The sequence below is a fragment of the Ursus americanus genome, chromosome 21 (assembly GCF_024610735.1).
Source record: "Ursus americanus isolate L20-20 chromosome 21, mUrsAme1.1.p, whole genome shotgun sequence".
Taxonomy (NCBI): Eukaryota; Metazoa; Chordata; class Mammalia; order Carnivora; family Ursidae; genus Ursus; species Ursus americanus.
The window spans coordinates 6,034,066-6,046,716 of NC_142147.1; the positions used below are offsets into that span (position 1 = coordinate 6,034,066).

At 34.8% G+C, this 12,651-nt stretch overlaps 1 protein-coding gene across 1 annotated transcript in view; it reads right to left on the reverse strand.

Moving 5' to 3' along the window:
* Window positions 1–12,651, reverse strand: part of ITFG1 (integrin alpha FG-GAP repeat containing 1) — a 270,843-nt gene that overhangs the window by 148,646 nt on the left and 109,546 nt on the right. Inside the window, exons 9-10 of the mRNA XM_045814692.2 lie at window positions 3,133–3,227; window positions 525–697 (exon numbers count right to left, since the gene is read on the reverse strand). Of these exons, the coding sequence (XP_045670648.1) occupies window positions 525–697; window positions 3,133–3,227 (268 nt within the window). The remainder of the gene's footprint in view (window positions 1–524; window positions 698–3,132; window positions 3,228–12,651) is intronic.

Here is a 12,651-nt window from a genome sequence, read left to right on the forward strand (position 1 = left end):
ACAAAATTTCAACTATTTCCAGGAAAAAACCCACAAAAAATAGAGAGTACAATCACTCTGTCCTCTGTATATGCCTCTATTATTGAATGTAATACACTGTATTGCAGTTATTTGCTTTCAATCCTGTCTCCATCTCCAGAATGGAAGCTTCCTGGCTGTAGGGAGCACGTGTAATTGCACAGAAAAATGGCTCAGTTAATATTTATTGACTCAAATTTGAATACTAAATTACACTCATTAAAAGAAAAAAATTTTGGCCTTTTAAAAATAAAGTTTTGTTGAATGAAAAGTGAGCTTTGAATTTTAGATTAGATGTTCATTTCTATTCTATAGGAAATAAATCTGTGGAAAAGAACAGGTATTCTAAGCCACTGGAAGTTCAGGTACAACGTAAAGAAATAGGAACTAAACTCCTCATGTTCCCTATTTAAGGTACTATACCATATTTAGGTGCTATTCAGTTTACGAGGTATCAAATCAAAGATATTTTTGCAAATATTTCTCACTGGAATTAATTCCCATACCTTCCCGATGTGTTCTTCAGTATGGCGAGGGCATCTGGATAGCCGTCCATGTTGTAGTCCCCAATATGAAGGGTAATAGGAAGTGGTATTTCAGTTGGTCGTTGCTCATGCACAAATGGCACAAAGCCCCAGAGTGTGCCCTTGTTACTGAACTCCTGTAGGACTGGAACCCACTATGGAATAAGAGGAAAAAGATTAGATTTTACAGTTACTTTAGAAAAAAAAATTCACCATTTTCAAAACAAACGATCTATTAAAAGTCTTCATAAGCATCATCTTACTTCAACTTCTTTATCTCTACAATCTAAGCGTGTTATTATTTACTTTGATGAACAGATGACTGATACTCTAGAAAGAATAAAGCCCCGCTGAAATTTCATCACTAGTCATTTTTCCTTGAACTGGTACATGGAGCCTTTGAAAGTTTTTCCCCAAATCACAGAATTTTAGGTTTGAATTGATGTTGATTCCTATAGTTGAAATCCCCCATTTTAAAGCCGTGTTGAGTGGAAATGTAATTTCAAGTTAATATTTTTTAAGGATTTATTTACTTATTTTAGAAAGGAGGGAGAGAGATAGAAGGAGGGGGAGGGGCAGAGGGAGAAGGCGACAGAATCTCAATCAGACTCCTGCTGAGCACGGAGCCCAACAGGGAGGGGGCTCGATCTCAAGATCCTGAGATTAGGACCTGAGCAGAAACCAAGGGTTGGATGCTTAACCGACTGAGCCACCGAGGCACACCGCAAATGAATACTTTTAAAAACTGGAGGAAAATGTAATATTATCTAATACTGATGTCCTTCCAGGAGGATCAGCTTAGGAAGAAAGTTAGAAGATGACAGAATCTCCCTTGTTCCCCTGCTCTGCCTTTTATAAATGATGATGACTTCAGTCACCATCTTCAAAGCCAAGAGTTCTGAGGCTTCCTGACAACACCAGCCCTGAAGAAGCTCTGCCTGTCCAGGGGGATGAGTTTTGCCATCTAAACAGCTGGAATCTACTATTAGTAAGTTCTTTACTTTTGTATTGATTATAATGAAGAGAACAGAAGTATAAGTTGATTTCAAAAAGAGCTTTTGGAAATCCATTTCTCTTTTGAGTGCCCTAATCTATTTCTAATAATCTAATGCAAACTAAAGATCTGAAGAGCAGAAATCATACCATTAAAATTATAAACATGCCCATAATTAGTTAAAGTATGGATACTGGCACACACCCTAGAGATGTTCAAACAGGCATAGTTGGCTTGAAATGACAGCAGGCTAAACATGCCTACATATGTTTCTTTTAAGCAGGTGACTCTATATGGCCCCAAGTCAAACGATATTAAAAGTGGTTTCTTGAAAAGGGTTTAGTACATAGGGTACCCCAAACATTTTCTAGGTTTTCCAAAGAAAGCATGACTTGCCAAGGAAAAGAGAAAAAATAGCTAATGATAAATACATACTTATAGAAAACAAGCTGTTTTTAAAAAACTTGTTTACATCTTAGATTAATTTTCAATCTTTCTTAAAAGCAAAAATATATTATCATCAAAATGTTTTAATGACTTACCTGACTTTGAAAAAAATCGTTTTGTTTTGGAAGAAGATAGGAAATTTCACAAAATGCTAAGTTATCACAAATTTCTGAAAAGGTTGACAGTTTATTAAAGAGGATAAAGTATTCTTATTAAGGTAAATGTATTAAGGTCTAAAAAGTAAAAAGATTTTTTATTAATATGACAACTTTAACAGTCACCAAAGAACTGTGACATTTATCTTCCCAGAGAGATCCTTTTATCATTTATCTTCCCAGACTGTACAATTTGAAAATATTCTTACAGTAGTCTGTTTCTTGAAGCCAGGCTATAATTACTATGTTTACTTATACTTATGAAACAATGATTAGGTGTCACTTGACCTCATGTTTTCAGTGATTCGAAACTTAAAAAAGCTTAAGATAATATACTTTATGGGTAGAGAAGTTAAATGTTTTGACTGTTGATTGTATGAAGATTTTTCTTTAATGTCTTCATATAAAATGTGGTTTCCTATAAGGGCAATAAAAGTCAGTATGTTATTCTATCATTTCTTTCCCTAAGATAGAAAACAAAACTGATTAATTCTAGTACTATAATACTGGCTTTCTCTGTCTAGGGTTAACAATATGGAAAAATTCTCAATGTTATAACCTATCATTGCCACATGAATCTTCTAAACTGTTTACCTACAAGCTAGAGGTAAAAAGTCAGCTTCAGAGAATGAAACAGATTTAGATAGCACAAATAAAGACAAGATTAGCCTTGACAATAGATGTGATGTTTTTCTCCATAACCTTTTATTACAGTTACAGTACATTTTACAATATTCCTAGCCTATAAAAATGCTAATGGATCATTTAATTACAGGACCAAGAATAGGTCTTCACCAGAAATGATTATAACAGTGCCTTCCCCCTCAATAAACAAACACAAAAAGACTTAAATGTATTTCATTAAATTAAAATGAGGACGTCAATAATTTATATAGGGTTCTCTGTGTTCTGACTCTTCAGATACTTTTCCTAATCTCTGAAGATTTTCTTCAAGAGGGTAACTCTATTGACATTAAAAAACAAGATGATATACCTGTTTTGTTCCAGATCTTGCTAAGTAAATGATGCTTTTCTGGCAGTTTTTATCTTCACAGCCTGGCAGTAAGTGATCCATGTGTCCATCTCCATCTGCCAAGAGAAACTTCAAGAGTCCATTAACGGCTACAAAATAGAGTGTTCTCGTATGGCAGATTACATTTCCTAATTGTTCAAAGTCTGCATCAATCTGGATAAATGGAAGAAACTGACGTATGACTTTGTAATAAATGTGATTCAATTAAAACAATTACTCTGGCCCTTGCCATCTATTACCTGGATTGTATCTTGTTTTAGATTGCTCACTTTTCTGTAGTTAAATATTTATCCAATGTTGGGAAAAAACCCCGTTTCAGGCTTTAATGTTAAAATCATCAATTTTCAAACAATGTGGCTTTTGACTTATTTACATAATTATCATTGCTGCCACAGGAGAAAAACAAGCATGTCAATAGTAACTCATTATTATACGGCTTATTTTACATGTGTCTTTACACATGTTCTTAAGTATCTATTATGTAGTATGAACTTCAAGAGTTCTAAAGCTCTTAGCACCCTGGCGTTTAAAAAGCATCAATAAATTTTTATCAATAAAAAGACAAATGAAGAGAATACAGATGTCATTTCCAGCTGACTGGTTTTTAAAAAGCTATACAATGGGGGTGTTTGGATTGCTCAGTTGGTTAAGCATCTGATTTTGGTTCAGGTCATGATCTCAGGGTCTTGGGATTGAGCTCTGCATCGGGCTCTGTGCTCAACGTCGAGTCTGCTTTGTCCCTCTGCACCCCCTCCACCCCCATTCATGCTTTCTCAAATAAATACATAAAATCTTAAAAAAAAAAAAAGCTGCACAATGTTTTGCAAAGACCTTCAGACATGAGGTTACTGAAGAACCTGGAATCAATTCCTCTAATGGTCTCTCCTACCTACTGCCCCTTACCTGATGGGGTTTACAGATTTTGATGTCCTAGAGTTAAATCTCTACAGTGACGTGCACAGTGGAATAGTCATTTAGATTTTAAATTTTGTATTGTTTCATTCACTGATTTATTTGCTATGGTTTAACATATAATGTATGTCTGAGGTAAGTGCCTTCAGTTTGAAGGAGATAATAAGGATTGGCAGTAGAGAAACAGTCTTCCATGTGTAGGCTTACATATTAAGAAAACACAGAATCTTAACAAGCCTATCCTGTCTTCAGTAATATATTCAAAAGGGAAAAAATAATTTTAGGCTAAGTGGGCTGAAAATCTAGGCAATGGAAGCTCACCTCAGCAAGGGAAGATAAGAGGTGCAGCAGAGTGAAAAATAAATTTCTTTCATTTAATTTCATGGTTTAATTACTTACAATCCTTACGGTTAATATCATTTGTGGTAATAAACCCTTACATAGAGGAGTAAAACATTAAATAAAATAGTTGAATTAATAACGGAAAGTATGGAGAACATCTGTGCTTTGACAGTTTATGGATTTGGACTACTGAGAAAGAAGCTGAGAGAGAGGTGCAACTCTAGGCAGGAATACTTGGAAAGGAAAAGGCTTTTCAAGGGCATAAACATATATCATGGTTAAAGATAAATAAAAAAAAAAGAGCTAGCCAAGTAAGAATGAATTAAATGCAAAATGTGATTTATAAGCAGGCTCTAGGAATATCATAGACCTCATTAAAAGCCAAACCATTTTATTGCAAATTAATGGGGGGACCAATTAGAAGACCATTACTAAGTCTCTGCCCTTCATTTTTACCCAATGGCAAAATACTCAGATTAGATTCTGATTTACACTTTTATTTTCTCCTAGTTTCCTTTCTTCCAAATAGCTTTCTGTTTCCTACAATTATTTCAACTGTGACTTAGCTGATATTTAATGCTGGCAAATAACCATCTAATAAACATATAACAAACTCATGTGATAACTCATAATCATGCCTTTTAGTATAAATTATCAGCAATATTTTATAGATATGGTCACAGAAATGGAGAACTTTATCAGAGAACGTCTTCCTTGTGCCCTTCCTAAGTGCTATTTTTTGATATTTAGGGGAAGTAATAGAAAAGCTCTCTGAGAGTCCAACTTCACACCCAAAAGAAATTTGAAGTACAAAGTTATTAATTCCTGGGACTTCTTTAAGGAAAGTTTCCAAGTTCATAGACTGGTCCCTCCATCAGCATGACTTCTTCATAGTCACATTATTTCTTAGAGAATTTGCTTAAATGAATATTAGTTCCTAGCCTTGGGCCTTTGATTCATGTGAAATTTATTTTTCTGAAACTATTTTCTTCCCTAGGCATAAAAGCTAAAGTGTTATTAAAATAACAACCATAAATCTACATATAAGCACAAATAATATTTTCATGAAAAATAACTATTTTCCAAAACAAAAACGTTTTGCAAGAAGAGTGGCATTACCTGCCTTAACAGAAAGAAGCTGGATTTTCATGCTGCTTTTGTACTCAATCTGTTGTTTTGGCTGACAAATGTGAAAATGTATAGCTGGAAGAAGTATTTTAATAGTTTTTTCAGATAACTCTGGATCTTCTTCCATACTACCACAAAACTCAACAAATGGTAATTTCTTAAAGCTTAGTACAATGAAAAATCCAGAGACGTAGAATGAAGTTTTCCTATTCTTAATTAAAATCTAGTAATCAATTTTGCATTTTGAATAGATATTTTACCATTGCATGACTTTGTAAAACCACACATCAAAACATTTGGAAGATATTGATTCACTGAGTTACACAGATTTTCCAAATGTTGAAATATTTCATTACACAGTATCAAAAATTTCCATTTGTTAATATCACCATCAATCTCATCAAAAAGGTCTTTACGAATTGGGAAGCTGTCAGTTCATAGTAGCAGATTACAGTTTTCTAAACTCCCAATTTTTGCTTGAGATATTAAATTTTATCATTGGCACCTTCCTATCAATTGTTATCTTGAAGAGACAACTTCATTTTGTTCATTTTAGAGAAAATGTCTACCAAACTCCAATGCGAATAACCATAGTTTGTCAGTTGTTCTTTCAAGTAAAAAATGGTGCTACATTAAAAAAAAAAAAAGTGGTTAGTTCAGCTTACAATCCAATTGCCCTAGTGCTTTTCATCAAGAAAACCACGATATTCTGTGCAGGAGAAAAGTTTTATGTACTTATTTCCTGACAGAGTATTAAAAAGGTGTGTACTCAAGAGTCAAGATCTAATAAAATTATTTTTCACTGCTTCATTGAGTTTTCTTAAGTGAAACTACTTTTCTTATTTCCTTCTTCCTCTTTCTTATTTTAACACTATGAGTGTATAATGGTGAAGAATACAATGCATGCTAATAAAGTGCTACTGCTTTGGTTTGTGCTAAATGGCATGCGGCTTCACTCACCATTGCTTTTACCTTATCAGAGCTAGCGCCCAACACTGTGAAAAAGGCCAACTGGATCTTAATATTATTATGCAGATAGTTTTGACCTTATGGACGCCCTGAAAGAGTTGCAGGAAGCCCTCAACCACAGCTCTATACTTTGAGAGGTTGCACCAATAAGTGAATTACCAAATACTCTGATTTTTGCCACTCTGATAAGTGAAAATGGTATTTCATTGTGGTTTTAATTTTTAGTTTTCTTATTAAAATGTTGTTGGTCTTTTTCCTGCCAATTTGCAGGAGTCCATTCTACATTAAGAAAATTGTTCTTCTGTTTGTGATTTATTAATATTTTTCTTTGTAGCATCTAGGTTTTTCCTTATAAGTTATAAGACCTTTGAAATTCACAGTAATTGGGGATATTATTTTTGCTTTTAGGTCTTTGATTCACCTAGAAGTTATTTTGCCTTAAGCTATGAGTTATGATCCTACTGCACTTTTTTAGAGATAGATAAATCCAGTTGTCCCATACCAACTAGTGAATGATCCAGTTTTCAGGAAACTCATTATCTCTTTATGATTTTTATCTGTAAAATGATCAAAGGGAACATAATTTGGCTACTGCAAAGGGTCATTGTGAGGATTAACTGTGGGGGAAAGAATATGGGAAATACTGTAAAAAAGTAAATAACCACAATGGAGTATATTATCTCTCTATATATCCTCTACCACTATGGCATGTTGTGTATACTTAGGACAGTGGTATACTGTGCTTAGTAGGTAGGCAATAGAGTAAAGAAAAATGTGTAACTCCTAGAAGGACAGACTGATTTTTCTTCAGAGTTCTCACTTCCAGGACGCACTTAATGCTTACAGTAGGAAACACTGAAACATTTGGTCATGAAAAATTAAAGTAATTTAGAATTTGATGAATGTTACTCCATAGATGGAGAAAAAAAAAATTAAGTAGAATGGCTGAATATTTAGAACTATAACCTGGAACTCTTGAGTTCAATAACAAAAATAAATCAGTAATTTCTGAATTACAGAGTAGAACATGTCATGACAGCTCGAACGGGGAATAAGTCAAAATGACTCCTTCCGCCATCTGGAAAATTTACTCATGGATGGCTATAGCATGCGCAAGATATAAATACCACAAGTCACACAACTAATTAATGTTAGAAGGTTCTAAATAGAATTCAAGGATTTAACTTTTAACATGGGTAACCCAAGGCTGAAAGATTTCTGTAGAGGGCTTTTAAAATTGAATTTCTTGCTAAAATAGACCCAGAATATAAGCAGAAGCAACAGCTTCCCCATCACATTTGTCAAGAGGCATGTAAGACATATGACAGATAATGTATGCACATATTAAGCTACATTTCTTGTGGTTATTAATATAAAGCTGGAAATACACATGCTGAAATAAAAAAACATTTACCAAAAATCCATTTCCTTCTTATTTCCATTGTAATATATGAAGTATATCTACTTTATATTTTTCAGAACACATCATTAACATAAGAGAAATTATTGACACAGAAATAAATTGAATCTGATACAAAACCTATTACAATAGCCAGATTAGACTTTTTAAGAAAATAAAGCTCAGACTTGCAAAATGGTGAAATATATTAAAAAAGAGGGCATGAATGAAAATATTTAATTTCTTTAGCTTTAAAAAAAAGTTCATAAACCAAAGCATGACAATGAGAAACAGCTGCTATATTTTTAAAAAATGAGAAAAAAAGAATATCACATTATCATGTCAAAGGTATAAACTTAATTTCTTTAAAATATTCATTTTTAAATAACAAAATTATGAATACATACATCAGCTTACTTAATTTTGTTTCAGACGTTGAATAGCACACAGGTTGGTTTTTAATTGTGTTCATATAAACATAGTATTAACATAGTTATGTGATTAAAGACGAGTCTCCAAAGTGCCAGGGCCTTAACAATTTCACCAATAAGAAACACATATTGTCAAAGAATATGAATATGATCAAAAGAAAAAATTATAATTCCTTAAGATGCTGCTGGTTACTATCAGACATGGTAATGCTGGATAAAATACATAAAGTGAGCCAAATTTGTTTTTATATATATTTACGCTTTGTGAGTAGACAGTCATGAAATAAGACTTTCATAATGACAGATTTCTCTTGTCAATTCTATTATTTGTTTTTACTGATGATAAAATATTTTTTGTCATTTCAATACCTAAATGTCTATTAGGCTTTAATGTCTCCAGGATACTTATCTGCTGATGCTTTCTGTTTGCTGAATATACTGATTCTTTGACTACTACGTGTTAATGATTTTTTTTTCCTTATTAAGAATTTTATAAAAGTCATGGCCTATTCCATTTTCTGTTCTCAGTTTTCCTTGCTCTACTATGTGAACAGAGGTAAAAACCAACTATTCTGGTGAGAAGGATGTAATAGGGTAAAGAGGCCTAATTCCAGCTCCATCACCAGTAGGTACATGAGAGTGGAAATGTCTCCTAAACATTGTGCATGGTAATGGTCTTGTTTATTTTACATCTGAATCTATGAGGAGGGTGAAGGGAGGAAAGTTCAATGTTATTTTTAAGATTCTTATGATTAAATCCACAACTCTGTACCTATTATTTTATATTAATTAGCAAATATGCTGTGAAATTATAATTCTTATTTTTCATTACCAAAAATGAACACTGTACATTTATTTAACTACGTATGGGTATAGTAAAAATTTTTCCATAATGTTCATGCATCATATAAAATGAAGAGAAATATTCCTATTAAAAATGCTTTAAAACTTTTGAATATATCTTTAAATATCAAATCATATATTATTTAAAACCATGTTGGTAACATACCAGAAAAAGTCGATTCTACTTGTTCATAACTGATTAGCTTAGCTTAACACCCTCCTTATTTTCCACTATGTTGAATAAAGAGTATTTATTACTTTCTCTATTTATTTATTTCAGAGTGCTCCCAATATAACATGAAATTGTGTGTGGGGGATCATTTTAAAATTAGCTCATTTAAATGAAAGAGATTAAAATTTTTCTTTCAGGTCTTTAATCCTAGTAATAAAGTAATTTATCAAGACAGATTATCAGCTAAGTCAACCTATAATCTGAATTCTAAAAATAAACAAGAAGCTGAAACAAAATCCTGTTTTTTGCTTTGTAAATTTATTAATGTCTGTTGCATAGAGTAGGGAAAGGTGGCTGCTAGTCACTTCCTGTCAATACAATTCCGCAACCAAAATAAGGCCTTCACATCAAAAGGACAAAATGCATTTAAACATGAAAATCCACACTTGCAAAAAGGCAGCAAAATCACTCAAACTCTTGTTTTGATAAGAGTAAGGAAGCAAACAATGATAGTACAAGTAAAGTTAGTTTATTTAATAAAATCTTTATATATAAAAGCTTTAAATAAATGCTAACAACACAGTATTTTATATTTGGGCAGAGATCAGAAAATGCATATGATGAAAGTTGTCCCACAGAATTCTTGGGATATGCAGACATGTTTGGGTGTAGTAGAATGGGAAAGTTTTTGCTTTTAAGATTGTTTAGTTACTAAAGTGCTTGGCCAATTCAGTTTTTCCATCTGTAAAATGAGAAGGCTAGATTCCATGACATTCTAAAATGCTATCCATAGGAGTTAAGATAGTGGAGAAATAGGGGTACCCTGGGCTTTCCTTGTCCCTTGCACACAGTTGCATTAAGGTCAGATCACTTGGAACACCAAGGAAATCGATCTGAGGATTGGAAAAAGGATCTCCACGGTTGGAGGGAGACAGTGTGGCAGGTGGGAGATGCATGGAAGTGAACTGGGGGAGAGAAAAACTGCACGTGGCAGAGGCGAGGGAACCCTTTCCGCAGGGAAAGGAAAAGGAAAGATAAAGGGGTTGAGAGAGAGTGGCATTGTGTTCACACAAGAAGAAAACCTCTCTGGACCACAGACTGGGGAGCCAGGAGAATTGAGTGTTGCAGGATATTTTTGCAAACAGTGTGTGGAGCTCAATCTCTGAGGTTTTGGAAGTGCGAGACATTCACCAGAGGTTTGGTTCACACTCCTGGGGAGAAGGAGGGCTCTGGTCCGGGATTGCGCACAAACTGGTGTAGAGATCTCCTGAGTTGCACTGGGAGGGATCGTTCCCCTTCCTGGAGTACACCTGGAAAAGGGTATATTGTTGCCTCTTCAAGTACAAAAGACCCTGTAGGCGCCAAAATATGGCCTTTCATCGGCAGCGCACGAAGGTGCACACAGAGGGTGGATAAGTAGGACACTGCTTTTCCTGGTGCCACACCATAGATTCCATGCACCGAACAGGCGTGGGACTGTTTTTTAGGACAAAGGTCATTAGTCACAGTGCAGCAAGACTCTAATCCTGAGGAGGGAGTGGATCCTCGCTGTGCTAGCTCCTTCAAGATTTGGAGTTTTGAATCCCAGCTGTGACAAACTGTGACAAAGACAACACTCAGGAGACTTGTGGTGTTGGACAGCCCTTGCTGTTCTGTGAGGATTTCCTGAATAGCGGGGAGGTTGGGGGGAGGTGAGAGCTCCTGTCCGGGGATGAGAGAGTGGGGTGCTACCATTTTACCCTCACCACCAACATAGTGGGACATGAAAGAGCAGCACAGTGGCCCCAGTGGAGGTAGGAGCCACTTATATTAAACACCACACCTCCTGTACTTGGCAAGTGCATTTTTACAGGGGCAAGACAGACTCTGAGCCAGCACAGCAGGCCTCTCCCCAGAAGAAGAGCAGAGACAGTATGCTGGATGCACTGAGTCTACTGAGCAGTGCTTCAGAACATCCCTTCAGCTCTGGTAAAAAAGGACAAGGCTGAATTTTATTTTTTTTCTTTATTCCTTTTATTTTCTTTGGAATCAAAGAAAAGCTTAACATAGTGGAAAATAAGTAGGGTGTTAAGCTTAAAAGGTTCTATTAGTATGCTTTCTCATTTATTTCTCTCTCTCTTTTTTTTTTTCATTCCTTTTTCTTAACTCTTTATTTTGGATCAGGCTCCCCCCACCCCACCAGGCTTATTCTAACAAACAGATCAAAGAACACCTACATAGAGGTCCAAGTAAGGAGGAACTCTGTGAGGACTGATCTGTGGGAAAGAGTAGCCAAAACACAACAGCAGAGTGCAAACAGCATAGCATCAGAAACATTTCCTCAATGTCCAGGCTTTGGAGAGTGTATGACTTCTTTTAAATACAGCAGTACTCTGAGGTGCAGGACACATAACAAGATTCCATAATACACAAAAGACAAAAACTTAGCCAAGATAACAAGACAGAGGAATTCTCCCCAAAAGAAAGGTCAGAAGGATATGAAAGCCAGGGACTCGTGCAAAACAGATATAAGCAATATATCTGAACAAGAATTTAGAATAATGGTCGTAAGAATACTAGCTGGACTTGGAAAAAGCATAGAAGATAGAAGAGAAACTCTTAGCTGCAAATATAAAAGACCTAAAAACTAGACAGGCTGAAATAAAAATGCTATAACTGGGATGCAAAACTGGATATAATCACAATGAAGACTTAAGTAGCAGAGAAGAGAATAGGTGATATGGAAGATAAAATTATGGAAAATAATAAAGTTGAAGAGAGAGGGAAAGAAAACTATTAGATCATGAATACAGACTCAGGCAACTCAGCAATTCCATAAAGTGAAATAATATTCATATCATAGGAGTCCCAGAAGGAGAAGAGCAAGAAAAAAGGGTAGAAGGTTTATTTGAACAAATTATAGCTAAGAACTTCCCTAATCTGGGGAAAGATATGGGCATATAAATCCAAGAGGCAGAGTGAACTCCATCAAAATCAACAAAAACAGGTCAACACAATGGCATATCATAGTGAAAACTGGAAGATACAAATATAAAGAGAGAATTCTGAAAGCAGCTAGGGATAAAAAGTCCTTAACCTTCAAGGGTGGACACATAGGGTTAGCAGCAGATCTGTCCGCAGTAACTTGGCAGGCCAGAAAAAACTGTCATGATATATTCAACATACTAAATGGGAAAAATATGCAGCTATGAATACTCTATCCAGCAAGGCTGTCATTCAGAATAGCAGGAGAGATAAAGAGTTTCCAAGAGAAGTAAAAACTAAAGGAGTTCATGATGACTAAA